This window comes from Bos indicus x Bos taurus, chromosome 2, assembly GCF_003369695.1.
Source record: "Bos indicus x Bos taurus breed Angus x Brahman F1 hybrid chromosome 2, Bos_hybrid_MaternalHap_v2.0, whole genome shotgun sequence".
Classification (NCBI taxonomy): domain Eukaryota; kingdom Metazoa; phylum Chordata; class Mammalia; order Artiodactyla; family Bovidae; genus Bos; species Bos indicus x Bos taurus.
This window is the reverse complement of record NC_040077.1, coordinates 107,379,384-107,406,652: the sequence shown is the minus strand read 5'-3', so window position 1 is coordinate 107,406,652 and position 27,269 is coordinate 107,379,384. Positions and strand designations below refer to the sequence as shown.

The 27,269-nt window shown below is 56.6% G+C and overlaps 2 protein-coding genes across 9 annotated transcripts; one reads left to right on the top strand and one right to left on the bottom strand.

Annotated features, from left to right (window-relative positions):
* Nucleotides 1–1,147: 1,147 nt before the first annotated feature.
* On the bottom strand, nucleotides 1,148–4,220 carry INHA (inhibin subunit alpha). The gene is made up of 2 exons (XM_027514423.1): nucleotides 3,848–4,220; nucleotides 1,148–2,008 (listed from the first exon to the last, which is right to left on the bottom strand). Exons 1-2 carry the CDS (start codon nucleotides 4,107–4,109, stop codon nucleotides 1,188–1,190), a joined length of 1,083 nt encoding a protein of 360 aa, XP_027370224.1. The 5' UTR covers nucleotides 4,110–4,220; the 3' UTR covers nucleotides 1,148–1,187.
* Nucleotides 4,221–4,421: 201 nt separating this feature from the next.
* On the top strand, nucleotides 4,422–27,144 carry OBSL1 (obscurin like 1). 8 transcript variants are annotated; one of them, XM_027514302.1, is made up of 21 exons: nucleotides 4,422–6,149; nucleotides 7,726–7,995; nucleotides 8,088–8,339; nucleotides 8,505–8,807; nucleotides 8,987–9,283; nucleotides 11,196–11,468; nucleotides 12,545–12,817; nucleotides 13,431–13,703; nucleotides 18,816–19,088; nucleotides 19,865–20,140; nucleotides 20,221–20,508; nucleotides 20,701–20,976; nucleotides 21,580–21,849; nucleotides 21,993–22,265; nucleotides 23,266–23,532; nucleotides 24,207–24,319; nucleotides 24,853–25,009; nucleotides 25,181–25,342; nucleotides 25,627–25,731; nucleotides 26,035–26,304; nucleotides 26,782–27,144. In XM_027514302.1, the coding sequence occupies exons 1-21, from the start codon at nucleotides 5,138–5,140 to the stop codon at nucleotides 26,802–26,804; spliced, it is 5,706 nt and encodes a 1,901-aa protein (XP_027370103.1). In that variant the 5' UTR covers nucleotides 4,422–5,137; the 3' UTR covers nucleotides 26,805–27,144. The 8 variants fall into 8 exon arrangements, 7 of the variants coding, with proteins under 7 accessions (XP_027370103.1, XP_027370093.1, XP_027370132.1 ...); XM_027514292.1 differs by having other exon boundaries at nucleotides 26,397–27,144; XM_027514331.1 differs by lacking the exon at nucleotides 20,701–20,976.
* The last annotated feature ends 125 nt before the right edge of the window (nucleotides 27,145–27,269 follow it).

The window sequence follows — 27,269 nt, the reverse complement described above, 5'->3', positions numbered from 1 at the left end:
GTGCTTGTGGACTTGTCATAGGCTACTGGGGTTTTTTAATTTTATTTCTTTGGTTTAAGCCAGTTTGAGTTGAATTTTCTGTTCAAATGGACTCTGAATGAAGATTATTCAGTGTCTCTAATGATTACCACTGGGAACAGGGAAAATCTCCGAAGTCTCCTGCTCTTGGTCTCATGGCCAGGAGTGGACACAGATTTTCTTAGTCACTGTTGGCCCCTCTTAGGTAGGGGTGGACATTTCTTCCTCACTTGCTAAGCTAGTGGAATCAAAGGCCTTGGAGACTCTGGAAGAGGAGGCCCAGACCAGTGACTCCCAGACTTTAGGATTTCAGATTTTGAGATTTCACAGATTTCAGCAGCAAAATTACAAAGAAAAATCTTAGGATCCAAATTCGAATTGCCAAGTTTTAATTTTGTTAAGTAAAAATCTGAAAACAAACACATTAAAAAAAAAAAAACACTGCTATCTACCGTCACCATAATATCATAAAAGAAATGACACTTTGACACACACACATGAAGGATAACTTTAGAATACAGGGCAGTCATTTAAAAAGAATACCCTTAGCTTTGTGAAAGTTACTCTGTGGCACTCACTTCTCTCTGTCTCAGATATGTGATACTTCCCTAGCAACACTGCTAACTGGCCTAGTAGAGAACCCTGTACCCCTCAGTAAAGTGTCCCCAGCCCTCAAATGTCACCCACATCCCAGGCACAGGAAACGCCTGGACAGCTCTGAACATCTGTCTCAGTGGGGCCCCCAAAGCCATAATCTCTGGCCATTCTATAAATCACCTGACCTTGAGCTAGGTGTCCATCAGCTAGGGCAGAGTGGCGGTGGTTATGACACTTGGGCATAGGCACTATGAGGTGTGCATGGCAGACCACCCAGTTGACACATCAGGGCCAACTTGTACGAGGGCCAGTTCTGGCTCCAGAGTCGCTTTCCTGAGCTGACAGCACCTATTTGTCCTCCCCAAGCATGGTATCTTCCCACCAGATACACATCCAATTACTGCTGGCAAACCCCCATCTCCTGGATCAAGTGAGGCTGAGTGACCTGAGACCCCACAATCCCATGCTCCCAGGGCCTACACTTCACCCCGACAAAAACACTTATCAGAGAAGCCTGAGAAGACACACCAAGTCATATGCACTATGTCATTTATTGTCACAGCGGGATTCCCTTAGATGCAAGCACAGTGCTGGGTGAGAAGGTTGGGCACCATCTCATACTTAAAAGAGTAACCTCCATCCGAGGTGGTGCGGACGTGTAGGGGCCTCATGGTTCCCGGGAGGGCAGCGCAACAGGGCTGGGCCCCTGGGACCAGAGAGAGGGGCTGGACAGGGGTAGGAGGCACCCCGGGGACCGGCAGGGGCAGGTCCTGTAGGGGGGACAGCCCACACCCCCCATGACAGTAGTAGAAGATGAAACTGGGAGGGTGCACTATCCACCGGTCCCAGCCCAGCTCCTGGAAGGAGATATTGAGGGCGGCTCTGTGGCAGTCGGCATGGGCGGCGGGCTCCTCTGGAGGCCTCTGCAGCAGGCGCAGCGCAGCGGGAGACCAAGGCCAGGGCAGTGGGGGCGTGGAGCGCCGGGCCCTCTCCCCTCCACTGGGCGGCTTGGCCCGTGTGTGGGCCACCAGGAAGGGGGTGGCTTCGGGCCGAGTGGAGCAGGAACAGAGAGGACAACGCAGCAGGAGCGCCAGGACAGGATGGGTCAGCAGAGGGAAGGCGGAGGTGGCCAGGTGCAGGACAGCCCAGTGAGGGGGGGCCTGGCCCAGCGACATGGGCACAGGCATGGGACCCCCGGATGTCAGTACCAGCAGGCCAAGCAGGGGCTCAGAGCTGTTGGCGGCAGCGGTCTCCTGTCTGTCCAGTCCTGTGTGGAACCACAGCTGGGCCGAAGTCACCTGGCGGCTGCGTGTGTGCTGGGATGGCTGGAACACATACGTGAAGAGGCCCTCCTCAGCCTCTCCAGCATCTGGCTCATCCCCGCAGCTGGCACCTGCAGGGGGCAGAGGGAAGGGAAAGGGCAGCCCCCATCGGCAAAACCTGGGACCCCTCCCCCTCAGCAGGAGGGATCTGGCTGCCACTCACAAGCCTGCCAGGCGCCACGTGAAGTACTCTGCCAGAGGCCAGGACCCTCCCCAATCTTCAGGGAACTAACAGAGGCCCCCCCCCCCCCACGTGTTCAGTTCCCTTCAGTTCAGTCGCTCAGTCGTGTCCGACTCTGCGGCCCCGTGGACTGCAGCACACTAGGCCTCCCTGTCCATCACCAATTTCTGGAGTTTACTCAAATTCATGTCCATTGGATCGGTGATACCATCCAACCATCTCATCCTCTGTCGTCCCCTTCTCCTCCCGCCTTCAATCTTTCCCAGCATCAGGGTCTTTTCAAATGAATCAGTTCTTCGCATCAGGTAGCCAAAGTATTGGAATTTCAGCTTCAGCATCAGTCCTTCCAATGAATATTCAGGACTGATTTCCTTTAGGAAAATCCCCATGTGTTACTTCAGCATTAAAAGACTTCAAAAATGCCAGCCACTGCCAACTTCTCTCTGAAGTGGTTTTACCAATTAATATTCCCATCAGTGATGTGTAAGATGCCCTGCACTCTCTCCCTTCACCATTGCTTAGACTTGTTAGTTTCTATTTAAATTTTTACCTGATACTATGAAATGGTACCTTGAATGCTATGTACACAGGCATTTGTTATATTACTCATGTCAGAAATACTGCATGAGAAACCCTTTAAAATAATTCCACTCTATAAAGGTTAACACCAAGAAGGAGGAGGAAGGGGATGGGGCAGAGGAGAAAGGATTCAGCTCAGAATCAAGGACAGTGCTTTCTAAGAAAATGCAGTTGGCATACTTACCCTGACAAGTATATAGACTGCATCAAACAGTCACGAACCAGCAGGAGTTAAAGAACTAGCAATTGGGGCTGTACTGTTATGTGGAACATCTCACTATAAACTTCACAACAACTGACCCATTTTGCAGATGAGAAGTGTTAGTCGCTCAGTCATGTCTGACTCTTTGTGACCCCATCTACCAGCCTCTTCTGTCCATGGGATTCTCCAGGCAAGAATACTGGAGTGGGTTGCCATTCCCTTCTGCAGGGGACCTTCCCAACCCAGGGATTGAACCTGGGTCTCCCACATTGCAGACAAATGTTTAACCATCTGAGCCAGATGAAAAGCCCTTAAACTAAGTGCCCAGGCTGGGATTCTGCCTGATCCTAAAGCCACATTCACTGTGCTGCCTGGGGCCCGAAGCACAGGGAGGCAGAGCATCCTCTCTGAGAGAAAAGTGAGCCAGGTTACAAAAAGGTCCAGCCAGTGGAGGGCTTTACTCACTGAGTCAGTGCAACTGACTGGGGAGATGAGAAGAGAATTCAAGGGAAGGTAGGTTAATTTCCCAACTAACTGTTCTCCCGCATCCCTGATATCTTCTCAAGTCTCAGCTGTCTGAGGCTAAAGAAACAATGTTTGGAGCAGGGAGCAAAAGCAAAGGTAGGAGGAAAGATGGCAGGAAGGGGCACACGCCCGGATCTCTCTGTCCCTAGACACCCTCGGCCTCCCAGACGACTATCTCGCAAATGGCTCCTATGAACCGGGCACTCTGGATATACCATCTCACTCGATCCTGAAATGTAGGCGTTATGGCACTTTTCACAGATGAGGAGACAAGAGGCTCAGGAAGGTTTAGTAACTGGTCCATTATTGCAAAGTCAGCTGAGTGTCAGGTCTGGGATTCAACCCAACCTGCCTAGCTCCCGAACCCAGGCTACACCACACTCTTTGTCAGAGTCAAGGTGCCAGTACCCCCACCCTCATTACCTGCAGCCGGAAAAAGGATGGCCTGGGAGACATCTTGGTCCTCGGGCTCAGAGCCCCTGCGCATGAAGCCCCCCACGGCATGCCTTCGGTGCAGACGCCTGACTCCAGGATCTCCACCTTCCCCAGTCACCGGTGGGGGCCCCAAGGCATCCAGAAACAGGGCCCTCACCTTGGCCAGGACAAGTTCCCGGTCCAGCTCCAGCCCATGACAGCCATGCCCGCCCTGAGGGGCCAGCAGCAAGAGGAGCAGCTGAAGCCACATAGCTCCCCTGGCCCTGCCCACTGGGAACCCACACCCTGCCCTGTGCCCCTTCTGCCAGGGTCTGCCCAGGGCCTCCCCACTCCACCCTCCCCATCCCACCACCGCCCTCTTCTACCCTTCTCACCCCAGTCTTCCCCAGCCCTTCCCACGCCCCGCAGTCGAGTTGCCCCTGCCCATGGCATTGAGACCTCCTATCTCTGACGCAGATGTCTGTGGCCCTGAGCCTTATCTCCCACTCCCGCCAGGAATGTGGGGGAGGGGCTGGAGAGGGCTTTCACCCCAAGTGACCTAAACCACACATACAAACCCTCGCTCTCCACACAGAGTCACACAGTGTCACAACCCAGCACAGAGGTGACACCAGATGGGACAGGAGCCTGTTAACTGGGGGTCTGCCAGGTCTAAAAAGCGTTATTTGTCAGGGAGACAGAGCAAGCCAGCCCCTCGAACCTCCTGGGGCCCTTTTCAACCCAGCAGCTGCTGGGCCAGTCCTAGGGGGAAGGGCCGGGGCGGGGGCTAGAACTGGGGTTAGGGCGGGGGGCAGGGGTCCCGCCTGCTCTAAACTTAGCCTGGAGGAGCTGGTCTGGGCTCTTGTTCTCCAGCTGTGTCATCAGAGAATATTTTTGGGATTGGCAGCTGCAGGCTTCTCTGTCACTCAGGCCCGATTCTGGCGGACTGCTGGGGACCTGGCGGCTGGAGGTGGGAGGGAGGAGGGGAAAGAGGCCCTGGCTGTGGGAGGGGGCTGGGAAGGCCGGCTCTCCGGAGCAGGAAGCCAGGCCGCAGGCAGGGGAGGCTGCGGGGCCCCTTGCTGGAGAGGCAAACAGGAAGGACTCCCCCCTGAGCCCTGGGCCCCCGGCCCGGGAATCGCCGCCGCAGCCGCAGAGCAGCAGCTCCGGGCGGAGGGTAAGGAGGCGAGCCGGGAGCGGGCGGACAGCAGAGAGCCCCGCGGGTCCCGGAGCCCAGTCCCCGGACGCGCCCCGCCTCCCGGGCTCCCGCCGCCGCTCCCGGCCTGCCCTTGCGCCGCCACGATGAAGGCGGGCTCGGGGGATCAGGGGAGCCCCCCGTGCTTCCTGCGCTTCCCGCGGCCCGTGCGGGTGGTAAGTGGCGCGGAGGCCGAGCTCAAGTGCGTGGTGCTGGGGGAGCCGCCGCCCACTGTCGTGTGGGAGAAGGGCGGGCAGCAGCTGGCGGCCTCCGATCGCCTGAGCTTCCCGGTGGACGGCGCCGAGCACTGCCTGCTGCTGAGCGGGGCGCTGCCCACCGACGCTGGGGTCTACGTGTGCCGCGCCCGCAACTCGGCCGGAGAGGCCTACGCGGCAGCTGCCGTCACCGTGCTGGAGCCGCCGGCCCACGAGCCCGAGCCCCAGCTCGCCGAGCGCCCGCTGCCGCCGCCCGGAGCCGGAGAGGGCGCCCCGGTGTTCCTGACGGGGCCCCGGTCCCAGTGGGTGCTGCGGGGGGCGGAGGTGGTGCTGGAGTGCCAGGTGGGGGGCCTCCCCGCGCCCACGCTCTACTGGGAGAAGGATGGGATGGCGCTGGACGAAGTGTGGGACAGCAGCCACTTCTCCCTCGAGCCGGGCCGCGCGGGCGCGGGCGCGGGCGCGAGCCTGGCGCTTCGCATCCTGGCGGCTCGGCTGCCCGACTCGGGCGTCTACGTGTGCCACGCCCGCAATGCCCACGGCCACGCGCGGGCCGGGGCGCTGCTGCAGGTGCAGCAGACCCCCGAGAGCCCGCCCGAGGACCCCGACGAGGCCCCCACGCCCGTGGTGGAGCCGCTTAAGTGCGCGCCCAAGACCTTCTGGGTGAACGAGGGCAAGCACGCAAAGTTCCGCTGCTACGTGATGGGCAAGCCGGAGCCAGAAATTGAATGGCACTGGGAGGGCCGCCCGCTGCTCCCCGATCGCCGCCGCCTCATGTACCGCGACCGAGACGGCGGCTTTGTGCTCAAGGTGCTGTACTGCCAGGCCAAGGACCGTGGGCTCTACGTGTGCGCCGCGCGCAATTCGGCGGGCCAGACGCTCAGTGCGGTGCAGCTGCACGTGAAAGGTACCACGGCGCCCCCGGGCGGCCGGGGCCAGGGGCGGCCGGGGCGAGGGGCCTCCAGCGCCCTCCCTGACCCCACTAACTCCAGCCCCACTCAGTGCCTAGAAGACAGCGAGGAGTAAGGGAGGCTGAATATTAAAATGCCATTTCCCACCTCCCTCCCTCCCATCCCCCAGGGATTCGCGTTTAGTACGTCTCCAAGGTATGCTCCAGGAACTTCTTAGCAAGCTCTCCAAATGATTCTGAGGCAGATGGTGGAAAACCACTCTTCCATAAAGGCCTTTAAGGAATGACTGAATGACCCAAAGGGACCTACAACTCTTGTAGTTCAGTGTTTTTCAGCCTCTTTGTTCTCTCACCACCCATTCCCCAATGGGGTTTTGTTATCTCACCACCCATTCCCCAGTGGAAACCCCATTGGGGCCCCAGTGTATTATATAAAAGAATCATTTTATGGGTGTAAATTTCTAAATCCAAATTTGTAACATATATTTATGAAGTCAGTCAATGAGAACAAGGGATCTGTCTTATTAAGCACACACATTTTAACCATTCATAACTGGGTCTAGCTTTTGAGCCCCATGGGGAAAGCGTAGCTTCAGGTGTCACACTGATAAACTCCCGATTCACACCAAAGGGAGAAAACTTGAGGGCAAAAAAAATGCCCCCCAATTTTTGACTATTCTGTCATTAGACTGCTCTCCGGGTTTGCAAGAAGAAGAAAGTGAAGGAGAGGAAATTTATATTTCAAAGTTGAGCCCCCAATGGTATTTAATAAACACTACATTGCTCATAACTAGAAAAGTCAGGGGTGAAAAACACGCCAAATTCACATTGGAAGTTAAAGCTGCCCATAATAGGAGTTCATCGCAACTCACGGCATAATACCTTCACTAGTTATTACCCAACTCTTTCCCTCAGAGAAAAATAGTTGGCAAATCTCCCGAGTCTGTCCTGGCACGCAGTCAAGCATGTGGCACCTGTACCACGGCTGGTGGCCTCTTGGGTACAGTTTGATGTGCACAAACCAGCCAGGCGGAGCTGAACTCTCACCCCCTGAGGACAGAAAAGTCCAGGACGAAGGCCGAGATTCCCAGAGCCAAGTGACAAGGCGGCCGTTCCCCTAGCAGCCCAAGTGACCCCACTGGCCGTTTCTGTCATCATGCTTTCTTTTTGTAAAATTCAGTTTTAAAAGTGGTTGAAGTACTTTCAAAATGAAGTTCAACTCAAACCCTTACAGAATTGTGTGTGGTGCCCATGAGGGGCCCCACAGAACATTTTGAAAATCCCTGATAACAGCCCCAAGCCGTTCTATCCCTTTCTCTGCTTTACAAATAAAGAAACTGCGGCCCAGCATCGTGAAAATGGCCTTGATCAGGGTGATGTGTTAGGGTCAACGAGAATTCGGGTCATCTGACTTCCCTTCTGAGGATTTCTCTGAGTATACAACGCTACTAGCTCTGGGAGAAGAGCAAATGGCCTGAGCTACCATGGGTTTAGGCAGTGGGTGACAGAGGAGGGTCTTTCTCCCGGTCGGGGCCCTCTCCAGAGCCTTCTCTGGTCTCTCTCTTCTCCACAGAGCCCCGCCTCCGCTTCTCTAGGCCGCTGCAGGACGTGGAGGGCCGAGAGCATGGAATTGCGGTGCTGGAGTGTAAAGTCCCCAACTCTCGCATTCCCACTGCCTGGTTCCGCGAGGACCAGCGACTACTGCCCTGCCGCAAGTACGAGCAAATCGAGGAGGGCACGGTCCGCCGCCTCATCATCCACAGGCTGAAGGCGGACGACGACGGCGTCTACCTGTGCGAGATGCGCGGCCGTGTGCGCACCGTGGCCAACGTGACAGTCAAAGGTCGGCTGGCCGGTGGCGGGGATGGGGGAGGCCGAGACAGAGGCAGGCCGGTGCCCAGTCCACGGGCTGATAATCTCCCATCCCTGTCTCAGGGCCCATCCTGAAGCGGCTGCCCCGGAAGCTCGACGTTTTTGAGGGCGAAAACGCGGTGCTGCTGGTGGAGACACGCGAGGCTGGGGTGGAGGGACGCTGGAGTCGCGACGGAGAGGACCTGCCGGCCACCTGTCAGAGCAGCTCAGGCCACATGCACGCCCTGGTCCTTCCAGGGGTCACCCGAGAAGATGCTGGGGAGGTCACCTTCAGTCTGGGCAACTCCCGGACCACCACTCTGCTTAGAGTCAAATGTGAGGGCCCCAAAGCCCCTAGGCAACCTCCTTAAGGGCTGGACAGGACGGTCAGGGCAGGAGGGTGACCAGATGACAGAGTCTGGGTTGGCAAAGTTGACTTTAGGTCCCAGGGATGTGGGAGGCTGGAACAGGGCTCGGATGCAAACCCTGCCTCTGTCTCAGGCATCAAGCACAATCCCCCAGGACCCCCAGTGTTGGCTGAGATGTTCAAGGGCCACAGGAACACGGTCCTGCTCACCTGGAAGCCTCCAGACCCCACCCCCGAGACCCCCTTCATCTACCGGCTGGAGCGGCAGGAGGTGGGCTCGGAAGACTGGGTACAGTGCTTCAGCATTGAGAAAGCCGGGGCCGTGGAGGTGCCCGGGGACTGCGTGCCGACCGAGGGTGACTACCGCTTCCGAGTCTGCACCGTCAGTGAACACGGCCGCAGCCCGCACGTGGTGTTCCATGGGTCTGCTCACCTGGGTGAGTTGGTCCTGTCAGCCCAGGCTGTCAGTGGCTGTACCTAAAGTTGTGCCCTCCCCATCACTCTTCCTCCCTTCCCCTGCGCTCCCCCCTCTCTCTAGCTATATGCCATCTACCTGCCAGTCTGTGCCCTCTGCCAGCCCCCTGGTTCTGATGGCCGTGCTCTGTCCCTGTCTCAGTGCCCACAGCTCGCCTGGTGGCTGGTCTGGAGGAGGTGCAGGTGTATGATGGGGAAGACGCCGTCTTCTCCCTGGATCTCTCCACCGTCATCCAGGGCACCTGGTTCCTTAACGGGGAGGAGCTCAAGAGTAACGAGCCAGAGGGCCAGGTGGGGCCGGGGCCCCTGCGGTACCGGGTGGAACAGCATGGCCTGCAGCACAGGCTCATCCTGCAGGCCGTCCGGCATCAGGACAGTGGGGCCCTGATCGGCTTCAGCTGCCCAGGTGTGCAGGACTCAGCTGCCCTCACCATCCAAGGTTGGTACTGGTGGGGACCATGGTGAGCAGATAGGGTCAAGACATAGAAGTCCCGTTAGCAAAATGAGGCACACGCTATTCGTGCTTCTCACATCTGAGCCAGGAGTCAGGAGCATCCTAGGTGAGCTCAGATAGAGCACTCAGGGATCCAGAAGTCCAATTTCAACCCGTGCTTAGTCGCTCAGTCGTGTCCGACTCTGCGACCCTGACAGGCTCCTCTGTCCATGGGGATTCCATGGTGTGGGCTGCCATACTTTCCTCCAGGGGATCTTCCCTACCCAGGGATCAAACCCAGGTCTCCTGCATTGCAGGCGGATTCTTTACCGTCTGAGCCACCAGAGAAGCCCGTATAGGAGATTCCTTGTTATTTTCACCAGCATCATATCCAAATTCTCTAGGGGTACTTTGTGGTTTGCAGAATTCGGTCATGTTTGTCATCTTAAAGACACAGACCTTGGCCCCTAGTCCCTGACCACTTCCTGCCCTACCATGTGATGGCTAACACTATCTGAGTCACTTCCTGTGTGCCAGGCACAATCCTAATTGCTTTACATATATTAATTAGCACAGACTGCTCAACAGCCCTAAATCTTCCCTGGTGGCTCAGATGGTAAAGCGTCTGCCTACAATGCGGGAGACCTGGGTTCAATCCCTGGGTCGGGAAGATCTCCTGGAGACGGAAATGGCAACCCACTCCAGTATTCTTGCCTGGAAAATCCATGGACAGAGGAGCCTGGTGGACTACAGCCCACGGGGTCGCAAAGAGTCGGACACGACCGAGCGACTTCACTTTCACTTCTTTCACTTTCTCAACAGCCCTACGGGATGTGTTCTTTTGTCATCCCCATTACAGATGGGGAAACAGACACAGGTCCAGTGACTTGCCCGAAGTCACAAAACTGAGAAGTGCTAGTGCTGGATTATGAACGCAGGCGGTCTGGCTGCAGTATTGCACTCTGCCACCCTGAGGAAAGAGGAGAGGAGAGGGAATGAGGCCTCCTTGAGGATGAGTTCTTGGCAGGAGTCTGAAAGTTCAGGGAATGCACTGGCATTTGCACCATTGCTGGAATTTGTAAGGCCAGTCACAGAATTCCTCAGTGTCCACGCACAGGGCCTGGAGGCAGTTAGCTTGCAGCAGCCCAGGAGGAGATCCAAGTAAGAAATACCCACAAAGAGAGCAGCATTACTAAAATACAACCCAGGTTCACATGGTAAAGAATCTATCTGCAATGCAGGAGACCTGGGTTCAATCCCTAGGTTGGGAAGAACCCCTGGAGAAAGAAATGGCAACCCACTCCTTCTTGCCTGGAGAATTCCATGGACAGATTAGCCTGGCAAGCTACAGCCCATGGGGTCTCAAAGAGTCAGACACACAACTGAGCAACTAATCTTTCACTAACATTGGGCTTTCCTGGTGATTCAGGCGGTAAAGAATCTGCCCGCAATGATGGAGACCTGGATTCGATCAGCTCAGGAAGGGTCAAGAATCTCCCTTGGAGAAGGGAATGGCAACCCACTCCAGCATTCTTTCCTGGAGAAGTCCATGGGGTTGCAAAGAATCAGACAAGGCTGAGTGACTAACACTTTCACCAATGTCAGAGTCATGCTGAGGGCTGGTTTATAATGCAGATTCTTTGACCCTTGCATGCTGGGGCAGGGGGAGGGGCAAAGCCTAGGAATCTGCATTTTCAGTAGGCTTTCTGGGAATTCTTAATGCACACTAAAACCACTGCTCTTGAGAGTTGGTGTGTAAGCACAAAAAGAATTTTTAAAACCAACAAATGCATCACAACAGTCATCTAGCCTGATGTGCCCAGCCCCCTCCCCCAGCACATGCCCTGCAGTGGGGCGCTCACTGGGTAAGCAGAGCACAACCAGGGCGCTACCCATGACCACACCTCTCCCCACGCAGAGAGTCCCGTGCACATCCTGAGCCCCCAGGACAAGGTGTCGCTGACCTTTACAACCTCCGATCGGGTGGTACTGACCTGTGAGCTCTCCCGGGTGGACTTCCCAGCGAGCTGGTACAAGGATGGGCAGCAGGTGGAGGAGAGCGAGTCACTGGTGGTGAAGATGGACGGGCGCAAACACCGCCTAATCCTGCCCGAGGCCCAGGTCCAGGACAGCGGCGAGTTCGAGTGCAGGACAGAAGGCATCTCAGCCTTCTTCAGCGTCACCGTCCAAGGTCAGGGACTGAGGCAGCCTAGGCTCCCCCAGCCGAGGCTGACCCAGGGGGCTATGCCAATCCTACCCCATCCCCTGCTCTGCCCGCTTGAGGGTCCCTTCCAGGGAGGGCCTAGGGGGCCAGGGGACATGTTTGCAGATCACGCTGCCCCCACACCACCCTCCAGCACACTTGGCCCTCATATACCCTCTGCTGGGAGGGATGTGAGGGGACCTCAAATCAATGAAGGGCAGGGGAGGTGGGAGCTAGCATTTGTTAGGCACTTGCTAGCCAAGCCCTGTGCTGGATACTTGAAATGTACACTTTCATTCAACATTCAAGGCTACATGAGAGCCAGTATATCTCCACTCATGGATGAAGTAGCGGAGACTCAGAGAGGTTATGCAAGTTGCTCACAATCACACAGCCAGCAACTACGCTACCTGGGTTCACACCCAGGACTGCTTATCCCACGCCGCAGGAGGTCAGGGTCAAAGGAAAGCTTTAGGTGCAGTGGTCCAGAGGTTCTTGGAAGCCAGTCCATGTTCTGGCTGCTTCAGAGACTAATATCAGGAAACCTATTATTAGTGCGTAGCCTCTCCCCACCCCCCACCCCAACCCCAGGCCTCCAGAGCCCGAATATCCAGGACAAAGCTTTGAGATCCACTCTAGGAGGACAACTCTGGAACCACTGAACCAGCTCAGTCTTCTCACTTTGAGTGGAAATCCTGTTATGGCCCCATTGCCAAAAGGTCCTTTGCCCCTGCGTGAATGTGCCCTGTGATGGTGAACTCACTACCTGTAGGGGGTGTTGCCCCAAGGTGACAGCACTGAGTCATTCCCACCTCCTACCTCCTCCCTGTCCTGGGGCCAGCCCACCACGGGCTTCCTGGTAAAAGCCAAAGCAAGCAATGACCTCCTCTCAGCCTAGACAAAGGCCCTCTGTGTTCCCCCCACCCAGCACCCTTGGATCCTCTGGGGACTCCCAGGCCTGTCCACAGGATCGGCAATACTGACCTGTGACACCTCACCCACCACCATGGACTCAGGTGTTCCATGTGTGGGTGTCGGTGTGACCCCATCTCTGCTCCCTCCAGACCCCCCAGTGCACATCGTGGCCCCCCGGGAGCATGTGTTTGTGCACGCCATAACCTCTGAGTGTGTCATGCTGACCTGTGAGGTGGACCGGGAGGACGCTCCTGTGCACTGGTTCAAGGACGGACAGGAGGTGGAGGAGAGTGACTTCGTGCTGCTGGAGAGTGAAGGGCCCCACCGCCGTCTCGTGCTGCCCTCCGCCCAGCCTTCCGTCGGGGGCGAGTTCCAGTGCGTCGCTGGAGACGAGCGCGCCTACTTCACCGTGACCATCACAGGTGGGGCTCCAGGCAGGCCACGGGATGGGGCAGCTGTGCCCTCCTCCCGCCTGGACAGCCGGCACACTCCTGGGCCACCATTCCCAACCCCCCCCAGCCGATCACACCCCACCCTTTCCCCCCAACCCATGGTCTGCACGCTGAGGTTCAGCCACTGCAGAAAATGCATTGTCATAAGCGCACTAGTCATAGCTACATGGCAGAGGGAAGCCCACCTTCTCTATTCTCCTGAAGGCCCTCCGAGGGGAGCCGTAGGGTAGTGTGGGGTGAGGAGACCCGAGCACTAGAGGGGTTAAAAGTCTCCTGTGGGAGACCTCAGCTCCGTCTGGGCACCCAACTCTCCTCTCCCCAACCTCACACTTCGTATAGCCCTGTCCCCACCCAGAGAATGGGGAGAGTTTCCACAGGCGAGGCTGACACCACGGTCCCCACCGTGCCGCTACACCCCTGCTGTGCTTTGTGGTCATGTCATGGTTAGCTTTGAGTAACCATCTGAGCCGCTGTGAGCCCTGGTCCTTTCCAGGAGTAGGGAACAGGCGTGAATCGGGCAAGGTGGCCGGGCACCTCGGCCCCAGCCCCAGATGCCCAGCCACGGCTGTGTCGTGTCCTGCAGACGTCTCCTCGTGGATCGTGTACCCCAGCGGCAAGGTGTACGTGGCGGCCGTGCGCCTGGAGCGCGTGGTGCTGACCTGCGAGCTGTGCCGGCCCTGGGCCGAGGTGCGCTGGACCAAGGATGGCGAGGAGGTGGTGGAGAGTCCTGCGCTGCTCCTACAGAAGGAGGACACAGTGCGCCGCCTGGTGCTGCCCGCCGTTCAGCTGGAGGACTCGGGCGAGTACTTGTGTGAAATCGATGACGAATCCGCCTCATTCACGGTCACCGTCACAGGTGTGGGTCCACCCCCCACCCCCGGGGTCATCAGAGGACTGCCCTGAGCCCTTGGGGAGCTGGCCACATAGCCCCTAGCTAGCACACTGGGGGCAGGGAGGAGGGGCTGCAGGTGCAGGAGGTGGTGGTGGGGGGTGGTCCCTGCCCAGAAGATCCGGGGGTCACTATTGGAGGAAGCAGGCTCCTCCCCAGCGCCCAAGCCAGGAATAGCTGTGCTCCACCAGCTCACTTACTGAGCAGTCTATATGTGTCAGGCCAGGTGCTGTGGGTCACTGATGCTTATTGCATATAAGGTCCCTGCTCTCAGACAGGTGCCGGTCTAGCTGGGGGTGGGGTGGGTGCAGCCGTTAACCAGGGGTCGCAAACCGGCAGTCCCTCGGGCCTCATACAGCCCACAGGTGTGTTGTGTTTGGCCTGCAGAGTCATACCAAAGTCAGGACAGTTCCAATAACAACCCGGAGTTATGCATCCTCTTGAAAAAGCCGAAGACCCGGCGCCTCTGGTCCCGCTTCCCCCCTTGGCGACGAACAGCTGGCGCTGAGTAGCAGCTGCCCCCATAATTCGGGGCCCACATTCCTCTGTTTCACACCCACCCCCATCCCCCACTGTTCTTTTTTGCTCCCCTTCCTAGACTGCTTCAGCCTGGCCCCTGTGGGCATTTGAGTTTGCGACCCCTGTGTTTAACCAATAAACACGCAAATAAATGTACGGTGACACTTCGTGACAAGTGCCGTGGAGGAAAGAGGGCTCAAGAGAGCCGGACAGGAGGTCAGGGAGGGCTTCGGGGAGAGTCACTGTGCCATCCGCAGGAGCCAGTCCTGGGCCAGGCTCTGGACACTCGGTAGCTCGCAGACACACGTGCATCCCTGCAGGAGTGGATAGCCTGGCAGGAAAGCCAAACACCTTAAGTCTTAGAGGGAGTGTCGCAGTAAGGTGCAGTGAGAGCTCAGGGCTGGGGGCTGCTAACCTGGTTGGCTAGCAGGCAGGAAGTAGCTTCAGAACAGATATTTGGAGCAGGGGCTGAGTTAGCTAAGTGGGGGTCTGGATTTGGACTGAAGGTCAGAGGTCAAGGTTCAAAGCAGGAAGGCACAGGATGATTACGGAAATGATGGTTCATTGCCGGAAACTTTGGGGCTGCAGCTCATGGCGCCGATCACAGTGTGTACCTGAGCGGGGCGGGGAGTATAAAACCCAGGTGGCTCTGGATGGCACTGAAGAACCCAGCGGCTGCACTGGAGCGACCATCCCGATGCCGGCACCTTCTGGTTGCCCTCCCCACTGACCTGCTCTAGAAACAAAGCTTCAGCCTAGATTTGAGCTACTTAGGGCCTCCCAACTCCCTGCATCCCAGATAGGACAGCCTGAAACACACAAGCCACAAAGCCAAAAAGGCCTTTCTGCACATATTCTGTTCTGTAGTGGCTGCCTTCAACCGCTCCCTCCCCAGCCAGACATCATGGCTGCAGACACACATATTCCAGCCCATAATTAGCCTCCCCACAAAACACAAGATTCTTCCTGGTAAGTTCGCACAACACACCACCTTGGCTGTGGACCAGGAGAATCAGGTCTGATGCCAAGCTGAGGTCCCATAGCCTTGCAGACTCCCCAGTCCCATGGCTGCATGCCATCTACACTCCACTGCCTCCATCACTTCCCCCACCATTCAGGCAGCCACACTCCAACATCTCATGGCGCTGGTAGACCCAGAGAACCAACCTGCATCATACAGACTATTAGAACAAGCCCAGTTAGGGAGGCAGAGGCAAGAGCTGGATGTACACTGGTGGGCATGTCTGCCCATACTCCCCACTGCAAAGACCTAGACCGGGAAGCTAGCAGTTCCCCAGCCAGCCACTAGGGTGCCGAATGCTGAAGGAGCACTTCCGCGTCTTGGAGACGATTAGGGGAGACCTCCAAGGTGCGTAGATGCCTGGGCAGCCCGGCGCTCAGAGCCCTTGTCACCTCCCACATTGACATCGCTCCTTTCTGTGAAAGGCTGACCACTCCAGAGCAGTTAGAGATGAACTCGAATCGGCATTTAACATCCCCAGGGAATTCAGGCACAGACGCAAATTCATTACTGAGTTTCCTACAAGCCTTAGCTTGGAATCCCTACCACTACTGGCAGAGTCTGTCAGTTCAGTTCAGTCGCTCAGCTGTGTCCGACTCTGTGACCCCATGGACTGCAGCACTCCAGGCTTCCTGGTCCATCAACTTCGGGAGCTTGCTCAAACTCATGTCCACTGAGTCGGTGATGCCATCCAACCATCTCATCCTCTGGCATCCCCTTCTCCTCCTGCCTTCATTCTTGCCCAGCATCAGGGTCTTTTCAAATGAGTCAGTTCTTCTCATCAGGTGGCCAAAGTATTGGAGTTTCAGCTTCAACATCAGTCCTTCCAATGAATATTCAGGACTGATTTCCTTTAGGATTGACTGGTTGGATCTCCTTGCTGTCCAAGGGATTCTCAAGAGTCTTCTCCAACACTACAGTTCAAAAGCATCAATTCTTTGGCACTCAGCTTTCTTTATAGTCCAACTCTCACATCCATACATGACTACTGGAAAAACCATAGCCTTGACTAGACAGACCTTTGTTGACAAAGTAATGTCTCTGCTTTTTAATATGTTGTCTAGGTTGGTCATAACTTTTCTTCCAAGGAGCAAGCGTCTTTTAATTTCATAACTGCAGTCACCATCTGCAGTGATTTTGGAGCCCAAGAAAATAAAATCTCTCACTGTTTCCACTGTTTCCCCATCTATTTGCCATGAAGTGATGGGTCCAGATGCCATGATCTTCATTTTCTGAATGTTGAGTTTTAAGCCAACTTTTTCACTGTCTTCTTTCACATTCATCAAGAGGCTCTTTAGTTCTTCTTCACTTCCTGCCATAAGGGTGATGTCATCTGCATATATGAGGTTATTGATATTTCTCCCGGCAATCTTGATTCCAGCTTGTGCTTTATCTAGCCTGGAATTTCGCATGATGTACTCTGTATATAAGTTAAATAAGCAGGGTGACAATATACAACCTTAACGTACTCCTTTCCCAATGTGGAACCAGTCTGTTGTTTCATGTCCATTTCTAACTATTGCTTCTTAAGCAGGTAAGGTGGTCTGATATTCTCATCTCTTTAAGAATTTTCCACAGTTTGTTGTGATCCACACAGTCAAAGGCTTTAGTGTAGTCAATAAAGCAGAAGTATATGTTTTCTGGAACTCTCTTGCTTTTTCGATGATCCAACAGATTTTGGCAATTTGATCTCTAGTTCCTCTGCCTTTGCAAAATCCAGCTTGAACATCTGGAAGTTCACAGTTCATGTACTGGTTTGGAGAATTTTGAGCATTACTTTGCTAGCATGTGGGGCTTCCCTGGTGGCTCAGAGGTTAAAGCGTCTGCCTACAAGGCAGGAGACCCAGGTTCAATCCCTGGGTCGGGAAGATCCCTTAGAGAAGGAAATGGCAACCCACTCCAGTATTCTTGCCTGGAGAATCCCATGGATGGAGGAACCTGGTAGGTTACAGTCCACGGGGTCGCAAAGAGTCAGACATAACAGCGATTTCACTTGCTAGCATGTGAGATGAGTGCAATTGTGGGGTAGTTTGAACATTCTTTGACTTTGCCTTTCTTTGGGATTGGAATGAAAACTGACCTTTTCCAGTCCTGTGGCCACTGCTGAGTTTTCCAAATTTACTGGCATATGGAGTGCAGCACTTTCATAGCATCATATTTTAGGATTTGAAGTAGCTCAACTGGAATTCCATTACCTCCACTAGCTTTGTTCATAGTGATGCTTCCTAAGGCCCACTTGACTTCGCATTCCAGGATGTCTAGCTCTAGGTGAGTGATCACACCATCATGGTTATCTGGGTCATGAATATTTTTCTTCTGTGTATTCTTACCACCTCTTCTTATTATCTTCTGCTTCTGTTAGATCCATACCATTTCTGTCCTTTATTGTGCCCATCTTTGCATGAAAAGTTCCCTTGGTATCTCTAATTTTCTTGAAGAGATCTCTAGTCTTTCCCATTCTATTGTTTTCCTCTGTTTGCACTGATCACTGAGGAAGGTTTTCTTCTCTCTCCTTGCTATTCTTTGGAAATCTGCATTCAAATGGGTATATCTTTCCTTTTTTCCTTTGCCTTTCGCTTTTCTTCTTTTCTCAGCTATTTGTAAGGCCTCCTCAGACAAGCATTTTGCCTTTTTGCATTTCTTTTTCTTGGGGATGGTCTTGATCTGCCTCCTGTACAATGTTGCAAACCTCCCTCCATAGTTCTTCAGGCACTCTGTCTATCAGATCTAATCCCTTGAATCTGTTTCTCACTTTCACTGTATAATCATAAGGGATTTGATTTAGCTCATATCTGAATTGGTCTAGTGGTTTTCCCAACTTTCTTCAATTTAAGTCTGAATTTTGCAATAAGGAGCTTCCCTTTATCGAATGGTGGTTTTTCCTCCTGCCCTAGGTAGGTGTAGCCAGCTGTGACCATAAGGAAGTTGTTTAACCACTCTGTGCCTCAGTTTATTCATCTGCAAAATGAGTTTAAAACAGTACGTACTCCCTAGGATTGCTATCAGGGTGTAAAGTGCTTACAACTGTCCTAGAACTTTAGCAAACAATGTATAAGTACTTACCAATACTATTACAGATCTGCCATCCCTTATCCACAATCCTGAAACCAAAATAAGAAAGAAAACACTTAAAATCAAAAGGCTTTTTGTACGTTTGGTATTAAAAGTTATTTCTGTAAAACCTGAGCTTAACTCTGTGAAGCTATTTGCACTTTTAAATTATCCTGCTTAGGGTGTATCTCCATATGTTACACTGCAGAGATGTTAATATGATTGATTCTGGGGGGTCCACAGTAGGGGCTGAGGGGGAGTATGTGCTATATGATAAATGCACCATTTCTAGAATTGGAAGCATTCTGGATGGTTCCAGCACATTCCAGCACACTTGTGGCCCCAGGGATTTCAGAGAACTGATTTTGGACCTATTACTATCCTTATCACTCTTAACGATTTGGGCAACCGGGATTTCATGCTGCCGGACGGCTCCAGGGAGGCTGACCGTGAGTCTGTGACAGCCTGTGGTTGTCCCTACTCTGCAGAACCCCCAGTGCGCATCCTATACCCCCGGGACGAGGTGACCTTGGTGGCCGTGAGCTTGGAGTGTGTGGTGCTGATGTGTGAGCTGTCTCGGGAGGATGCCCCAGTGCGCTGGTACAAGGACGGGCTGGAGGTGGAGGAAAGCGAGGCCCTGGTGCTGGAGAGCGACGGGCCCCACCGTCGCCTGGTGCTGCCCGCCGCCCAGCCCCAGGACGGGGGCGAGTTCGTATGCGACGCCGGAGACGACTCAGCCTTCTACACTGTCACTGTCACAGGTGGGCAGTCTCCGAGACCCCCTTGGAGAGGAAGAGAGGCAGGAGGCTGAGGGACAGATACCCACCCCTCCCAGTTCCTGCACCTTCAGGACCCCTGTGTGCCACACACAACTTTCCCCCTGTCCAGGCTTCCCTCCCTCCCAGCCTCCTCATTCTCAGCCATCAGAGAGCCCTGAGTTGCCCAAACCAGGTCAGGACAGTGGCCAGAGGCCTGGTGGAGAGAGCCCAACAATTGGGAGAGCTCATTCATTCGTGTATTCAACAAACACTGATCTGCTCAGCACTGTTCTGATGCTGAGGGATTCGGTAATGAACGAAGGAGAGAAAACCTGTCTTTATGGAGCTTGCCTTCTTGTGAGAGCAGACAGACAGCAAATAAGGGAAACAGGTGGTTTTTCAGGTGGTGATCAGTTCTTCAGAGGCAAAACAGGAAAAAGGGACAGGAAATGGAGGGGTAGGGAGGGCTGTGCATTAGGGTTAGATCTGTGAGTGTGGGTCTACCTCTTCCTGTCCATGCAACCCTGGGCAAGTCAGTTCCCTATAAAGAGGCTTCAGGTCCTCATCTATAAAGTGAAGGCAGAAATAGGGAGTGTCAGGAGTAGCTGAGAAAAGAACTGTAGTGTCCTTAGCATGACACCTGGCACACAGTAAGTGCCTACGGATTGTAGGTGGTACCATTTCCCAAGAGCTGCTCTGCAAAAGGAGAGGATTGAGAAACCAGTGGTCAGACAGGTAGAGGCCGAACCCACCCGATTCTGTCTCTGTTCACCCACCAGCCCCTCCAGAGAGGATTGTGCACCCAGCAGCCCGCTCGCTGGACCTGCAGTTCAGGGCTCCGGGGCGCGTGGAGCTGCGCTGCGAGGTGGCCCCAGCTGGGTCCCAGGTGCGCTGGTACAAGGATGGGCTGGAGGTGGAAGCATCGGATGCCCTGCAACTGGGTGCCGAGGGACCCACCCGCACCCTGACCCTGCCCCACGCCCAGCCCGAGGACGCCGGGGAGTATGTGTGTGAGACTCGCGATGAAGCTGTCACCTTCAACATCAGCCTGGCTGGTGGGTGCTCCTGGCCAGCCCGGGTCTGGGAGGCGGGAGCGGGGGGCATCACTGAGCTGACACACCCACCCTCTGTCCAGAGCCCCCTGTCCAGTTCCTTGCCCCAGAGGCAGCCCCTGGCCCGCTCTGCGTGGCCCCCGGGGAGCCAGTGGTGCTGAGCTGTGAACTGTCCAGGGCTGGTGCCCTGGTCTTCTGGAGCCATAACGGGAAGCCGGTGCAAACAGGCGAGGGCCTGGAGCTCCGAGCCGAAGGACCCCGCCGCGTCCTCTGCATCCGGGCTGCAGACCTGGCCCACGCAGGCCTCTACACCTGCCAGTGTGGGGCAGCACCGGGGGCCCCCAGCCTCAGCTTCACCGTCCAAGTGGCTGGTGAGTATAGCCCTGGGCAGGAAACCTGAGAGTCTCGCCCCTAAACCCTTGAGTCTTCCCCCTCTCTAGTGCACCCAGCCCCCGGCCCCTGCCCCACGGCTCTCAGTCCCTCTCCCAATCTGGCCTCCCACCACCCTCCTCCCCAGCCCTTGAGCCATTCCCTCCCAATGACACCCGGCCCTGACCCCACAGAGCCCCCCGTGCGGGTGGTGGCCCCCGAGGCAGCCCAGACGAGGGTTCGCAGCACCCCAGGTGGGGACCTAGAGCTGGCGGTGCGCCTCTCCGGGCCAGGGGGCCCTGTACGCTGGTACAAGGACGGGGAGCGCCTGGCCAGCCAGGGGCGGGTGCACCTGGAGCAGGACGGGGCAAGGCAGGTGCTGCGGGTGCGGGGGGCACGGAGCAGGGACGCTGGGGAGTACCTGTGCGACACGCCCCAGGACAGCCGCATCTTCCTCGTCAGCGTGGAAGGTAACAGTGCCGTCCTCACTCCCCTGGGGCCCCAGCCCCCCCACTAAGGGCCTCACGCCAACCCCCCACCATTCGCCCCCACCCACCTCGCTGCCCACCAATGCATGCACAGCTATCGCATGGATGAGGGCTCAGGGCTCCCCTTTCCAGGAATCCTCAAAAAGGAGGGGCAGAGGGCTCTGGAGTCTACCCCCCAGGTTCCAGTCTCAAGTCTCCTTCCCAGTAGTTGTGTGACACACTGGCAAGTTGCTTAGACTGTCTGAGCCCCGGGTCCCCAGAGGGAGGATAGCGTTTGGCCTGTAGGGCTATTGTGACAGTTAAATGAGATTGACAGGGTCTGTCCTAAATGATCTGTCTTTATTAGGGAGTCAGAAAGGTGGGTGCCCGGCCAGCATGGAGACGAGGTGGTGAGGAGTGGCAGGCAGGGAGTTGACATCTTGTCCTTCAAAACAGCTCATGACTGACACACAGCTGGTCCTCAGGAAGATTCTGTTTAATAACTGGGGGGTGAAAGCCTGTTACTGGGGATGAGGAGGGGCTGAGGAGGGTGGCGGTAGAAAGACCCAGCCCCCCTCACTGTCTGATCCTGCCCTCTGCCCCCAGAACCCCCGCTGGTGAAGCTAATCTCGGAGCTGACACCACTCACTGTCCATGAGGGGGATGACGCCACGTTCCGGTGTGAAGTCTCCCCACCAGATGCCGACATCACTTGGCTGCGCAATGGGGTCGTTGTCACTCCAGGGCCCCAGCTAGAGATGACCCAGAATGGGTCAAGCCGCACACTGACCGTGCGAAGCTGCCGGCTCGAGGATGCAGGGACTGTGACTGCCCGAGCTGGGGGCACATCCACAAGTGCCCGGCTGCACGTTCGAGGTTCGGTCCTGATGGAGACGAAACAAGTCCTGTTCCTAAACCTGTTTTCCCAGCCCTGGCCCTGCTAGGAGACCAGTCCCTGAGAAGAGGGAGCCGGGGTTCGGCCCACCAGGCTCCATGGTCCGCTCTCTCTTCCTGCCCAGAAACGGAGCTGCTGTTCCTGCGGCGGCTGCAGGACGTGCGGGCGGAGGAAGGCCAGGACGTGTGCCTCGAAGTGGAGACCGGCCGCGTGGGGGCGGCAGGGGCCGTCCACTGGATGCGAGGTGGGGCGCCCCTGCCCCCTGACTCCCGCCTGTCCACAGCCCAGGACGGCCACATCTACCGCCTCTTCATCCACTGCGTTGTGCTGGCCGACCAGGGCACCTACGGCTGCGAGAGCCACCACGACCGCACCCTGGCCCGGCTCAGCGTGAGGCGTGAGTGCCCCATCCTCTCCTAACGCCTCCCTTTCCCCATGGTGCAGCCTCTCCTGGCTGGCCAGGGCCCCTCAGACCACCCCCCCCCAACACCAAAGTGCCCCTCGCCAGCAAGGCAGGTCAGCCCTGGCTGACCCCCAGGAGCGTGACCCAAAGCAGCCTGCCCAAAACAAAACTCTTCTCTTTCTACTGTTTTCTATTTACCGTAGAAGTCCCTGTGGATTTTGGTTTCCATTTCATACGTCCAAGTTGGCTTTGCTATAAACATAAATATTATACTTCAGAAAGACTTGCCATATTTATCCGTCAGTCACCTGCCCCAGGATATACGAGCCCATCTGAGAAGCAGGGGTGGTTAGCAATAGCACCCCCACCCCAAAGATGGAGCCCTCTATCAACTGTATGACCTCAGGCAAATTACTTAACCTCTCTGAGCCAAGTTTTCTTTTAAAAAGGGTCTTTGAGAAACTTAATCGGGATAACATGAGAAATACCCACACACAACTTGGTAAACGGTTGTTGGTGGGGATGTGTATTCTCTTCTGATTTATTTCATTCATTCAATCACAACAAACCCATGTCTCAAGGCTATTATCCTCGTACAGTTGGGGAAACTGAGGCCCAGGGAGTTCAAGCAGTTTGCCAAAGGTTCCATAGCAAACTATGTGGCAGAGTTGGGGTCTAGTCCTGCTGTGTCTGATTTTAAATTCTGGGCTCCTTCCAGTGTCACAGCACCCTTCACCCCAACTCCTCACCCCACAACCACACATCACCCCCTTCATGTGTCCCCTCTCCTAACCCCAGTAAGCCCCTCTCTCCACCCACATCTGGCTGGTTTCACTCCCTTCTTCCTGCTCCCTGGTTCTGAACTTTGTTCATAGGGTCTTACTAGATTAGGGGTTAGAGGCAGACAGAGCCAAGGGGTGTGTGGAGCTCCCAAAAGCCCTGCCCAGATGTGGAGGGCCTCATTTCCCCCTCTTTCCCCATCTCCCCCCACTAGCAAAGCAGCTAAGGGTGCTTCAACCTCTGGAGGATGTGACCATCATCGAGGGGGGCAGTGCCACCTTCCAACTGGAGCTGTCCCAGGAGGGGGTGACTGGGGAATGGGCCCGGGGTGGAGTGCGGCTGCAGCCGGGGCCCAAGTGCCAAATTCAGGCCGAGGGCCACGCTCACCACCTGGTCCTCAGAGGCCTGGGCCTGGCCGACTCGGGCTGCATCTCCTTCACTGCGGATACACTGCGCTGTGCAGCCAGACTCACCGTGAGAGGTGTGGCCTCTAGGACTGCTGCCTGCCTGCTGACTGCTCCGGTGTGATTCTACTGACCCCACTACCCGTGTGGCCCGCACTGACCTCCCTACCAGAGTGTGATGCCCTGACTCGCCACATGTGGCCCTGGTGGCTGCCCTACCTGTGTGAGCCCACTGACCACCACTGCCTGCTGCAGCTCTCTCTGCCTGCCTGAGTGTGGGCCTCTAGTCACTGAGCCCCAACAGTGCCAAAGAGTGACTCCGTGGGCAACTCCGCTTCAGTGACCCCTTCTCTTGCTTGCAGCCCTGGTGTGTTCCCCACTGACCACATCTACTCTGGGGTCCCCCCATTGCTCCTCTGAACCCGTGGTGTCCCTCACTGTCCAGTGTCTCCTGTCCATTCCAGCCAGTGTGACCATGCCTGCTTTTGGGTGACATCTCTGCTCCAATTTCTCCCACTCTGGCCCCACCATGTCCCCCACTGACCACCTTAAATGTGACCCATCCCCAGCTGGCCATTCCTGCCTTGTTGACCCCTCTGATCTCACTGTGTCCCCCACTGATCAGCATCCCCTTTGGACCCCTTGTTCCAGCATGCCCCCCACTCACCGGTGGCCTCTGTTGATCACCTTGTCTAAATGTGCCCATCAGTGACCCCTGTGTCCAAGTGTGTCCTCCTTCTCCCACTCCCAGAGGCCCCAGTGACCATTGTGCGGGGGCTCCAGGACCTTGAAGTGACCGAGGGCGACACAGCTACGTTCGAGTGTGCACTTTCCCAGACCTTGGCTGATGTCACCTGGGAGAAGGTCAGAGCCCAGCCCCAGCCCAGCCCACCTCAGCATCATGAGAGCAGTAACAATGCCCCAACAGAAAGAACTACTACTCAGTAAGCCATGTGCCTGGCATGTGCTAAGGTTTACTTTACATTTAAGCCTCTAACCTTATAGCAGCCCGATGAGGCAGGTCTTATGATCTTGTTATCTCTAAGGAGACTGATGTTCAGTGGAGTGAAGTATTGCCCCAGGGCAGACATAGAGTTCATATTTGAATCCAGGTTTCCTGATTCCAGAATCCACACACATTGCTGACATGATTGGTACATGACTCTCGGCTTCCCGCGTCCATGGCGCCCCTCCTCAGACCAAATGTCCCCAAAGGGTGACACCGTCACAATGAGACTCCTGGCGCGGCCCAGAAGGCGCGGGAGGGCCCTACCCCGTAGCATAAGCGTGCCTCGAAAGTGTTAGGTATCAACAGAGGGCGCCGCCGCCTACTAGGGCCGGGGCCGCTTGTGCCCGGCCGAGTTTTCACCCCGACCCTTTGCAACCCCCGCCCCTAGGATGGGCAGCCGCTCACCCCCAGCGCTCGGCTCAGGCTCCAGGCCCTCGGCACGCGCCGCCTTCTCCAGCTGCGGCGCTGCAGCCCCTTGGACGCAGGGACCTACAGCTGCGTGGTGGGGATGGCCCGAACTGGGCCCGTTCACCTAGTGGTGCGCGGTGGGTACCAGGTGCTGCCCGGGCCGGGCTCTACTGTGGGTGGCGGGGCTGCGGACCGGACTTGCCCAGGGGACTCGCTACGCTGCCTCTAAGGAGGGGGCGTGGCGTGGGCGGGATCTGGTACCGCCCCCTTCAGGCCCGCCCTCCTCACGCCCCCTGGCTCCGCCCCAGAGCGCAAGGTGTCTGTCCTCTCTGAGTTGCGGTCCGTGAGCGCCCGGGAAGGCGACGGAGCCACGTTCGAGTGCACCGTGTCGGAGGTCGAGACAGCTGGGAGCTGGGAGCTCGGAGGCCGCCCGCTGAGACCCGGAGGCCGCGTCCGCATCCGGCAGGAAGGTCTGCCGACTCTCTACCCACTCTGGCCCCCTCGCTGCCCCATCCCTCCGGCTCAGACAGACCCCGCCCAAAGGCCCACCTCCAGCTCCGATGAGTTCCGCCCTGCGGCCCCAGAAGCTGTCTCTCCGCCTCTCCCTGACCTCCAGCTCTTCAGTCCGTCCAGGACCACCCCTCTTTCCCCTCGGCATCCCAGTTCTTCCCCGGGACCTACTCTGGCCCCACCCTCATCCCCCCACCCTCCCCAGAGGCGGCTCCGGCCTCGCTAGCGCCTCCTATACCCCCAGGGAAGAAACACATATTGGTGCTGAGCGAACTACGCGCCGAGGACGCTGGTGAGGTCCGCTTCCAGGCGGGACCCGCCCAGTCCGTGGCTCAACTGGAGGTGGAGGGTAAGACCTGGGGCAGGGACGACCAGGAGTGAACACGGTTTCCCCCGGAACTGCCAGGCTGGCGATCGGTCCGAGGAAACCTGCCTCCCCACCCCTTCCTCGAGAGACTCTCCGGAGGCGGGTCACAGAGGGCAGTGCGTTTCCTGGGGAAGAGGAGACTTGGGGTTGAAGATAGAGAGAAATGGGCTGGTGGCATAGAGATCTAAGATCAGGAATGGAGGCCAGAGCGGGAGGGAAGATGCGTCTCTCCTGGGGTCGTGCGTGTCCCTATTAACTTAATAAGCCCTCGTTCTCCACCCCCAGCACTGCCTCTGCAGATGCTCCGCCGGCCCCCTCGCGAGAAGACGGTTCTGGTCGGTCGCCGGGCGGTGCTGGAGGTGACAGTGTCCCGGCCGGGAGGTCAAGTGTGCTGGTTGCGGGAAGGGGCTGAGCTGTGCCCGGGAGACAAGTATCAGCTGCGCAGCCACGGCCCCACCCACAGCCTGGTCATCCATGACGTTCGACCTGAGGATCAGGGCACCTACTGCTGCCAGGCCGGCCAAGACAGCGCCTACACACGGCTGCTGGTAGAGGGTGAGTAAAGCTGACTGGGCACAGGTCAATGAGGCGAGCCGGCTGGCCAGGTGTCTCCTAGGAGCTGGTGGGCTGAGACACACCTCCCACAGGTTTTCCAGGACTTGGGATGTCAAGCTGGTTCTGAGATGTGTTGGAGGTGGGCAGTGGGGAGGCAGGAGATCACACAGCCAGGGCTGAGAAGAGGAAGTAGCCCTGTGGTGTCAACAGGAACCACTTGGTTCCGGGCAGCTGTTCCTACCTTGCTACATCCCTGCCTGTCTGAGCTTCTCCTCCCTCCCTCCCACCGCTGGACCACATTCATCTCTCCTGAACACCCCCATTTGTACCCAAATTCCTCTCCCTCCAACCTGCTGGCCCTGGGTCTGTGCCCCCGACCTGTCCCTCATCTTCTGCTCTCCCCCATCTCAGCGAGCTCCACCTTGGCCTGTGCAGAGGGCTTCTGAGCTAGTCCCATCTCTTTCCTCTTCCACATAGGAGATGCCACACTCTCCACCTGAATTCCTGCGTTCCCTTCAGATGCCTGCCTTGCCCCACCTCTGACTGACCACCCCCACTCTCCTGCTCCAGCCCTGACAGGCCTAGAAGGGGTGGGTCAGAGGGTGAGGGCTCAGTTCTTCCTGTGTGGGTACCAAGGCTCTTCCAGGGGAGAGGAATGTGGTACCCACTGTCTCCCCAGCCCCACTCACAGTCATTCCTCTGCAGGTAGCTAGGAGGCCAGAACCAGGCCAGGCAGGTGCCCTCAGACAGCCTGGAGGGCACATGCTCTTACCCTGGGAGCGGGTAGGGAGGGAGGGGACCCGAGGTGTTGGAAGACAATAAAAAAAGTTACAGCTCCTTTCCTGGCTGTCTGTGTGACATGTGAGGGCAGAACTCACCTGGAGCCCCCGCAGAGTGAGTGACGCAGGGAACCAAAGCCTGCAGTGCTTCCTCCATCTTGGCCCCTGGAAGCGCCAGCCATTAAG

What these genes read in the sequence shown, in the direction of transcription:
- INHA (XM_027514423.1), bottom strand. Translation starts at nt 4,109, where the DNA reads ATGTGGCTTCAGCTGCTCCTCTTGCTGCTGGCCCCTCAGGGCGGGCAT. An exon ending in CATCCTTTTTCCGGCTGCAG is followed by an intron (nt 2,009 to 3,847) that starts GTAATGAGGGTG and finishes TGCCCCCTGCAG; the next exon opens with GTGCCAGCTGCGGGGATGAG.
- OBSL1 (XM_027514292.1), top strand. Translation starts at nt 5,138, where the DNA reads ATGAAGGCGGGCTCGGGGGATCAGGGGAGCCCCCCGTGCTTCCTGCGC. An exon ending in GGCCAACGTGACAGTCAAAG is followed by an intron (nt 7,996 to 8,087) that starts GTCGGCTGGCCG and finishes TCCCTGTCTCAG; the next exon opens with GGCCCATCCTGAAGCGGCTG. An exon ending in CTTCAGCGTCACCGTCCAAG is followed by an intron (nt 11,469 to 12,544) that starts GTCAGGGACTGA and finishes TGCTCCCTCCAG; the next exon opens with ACCCCCCAGTGCACATCGTG.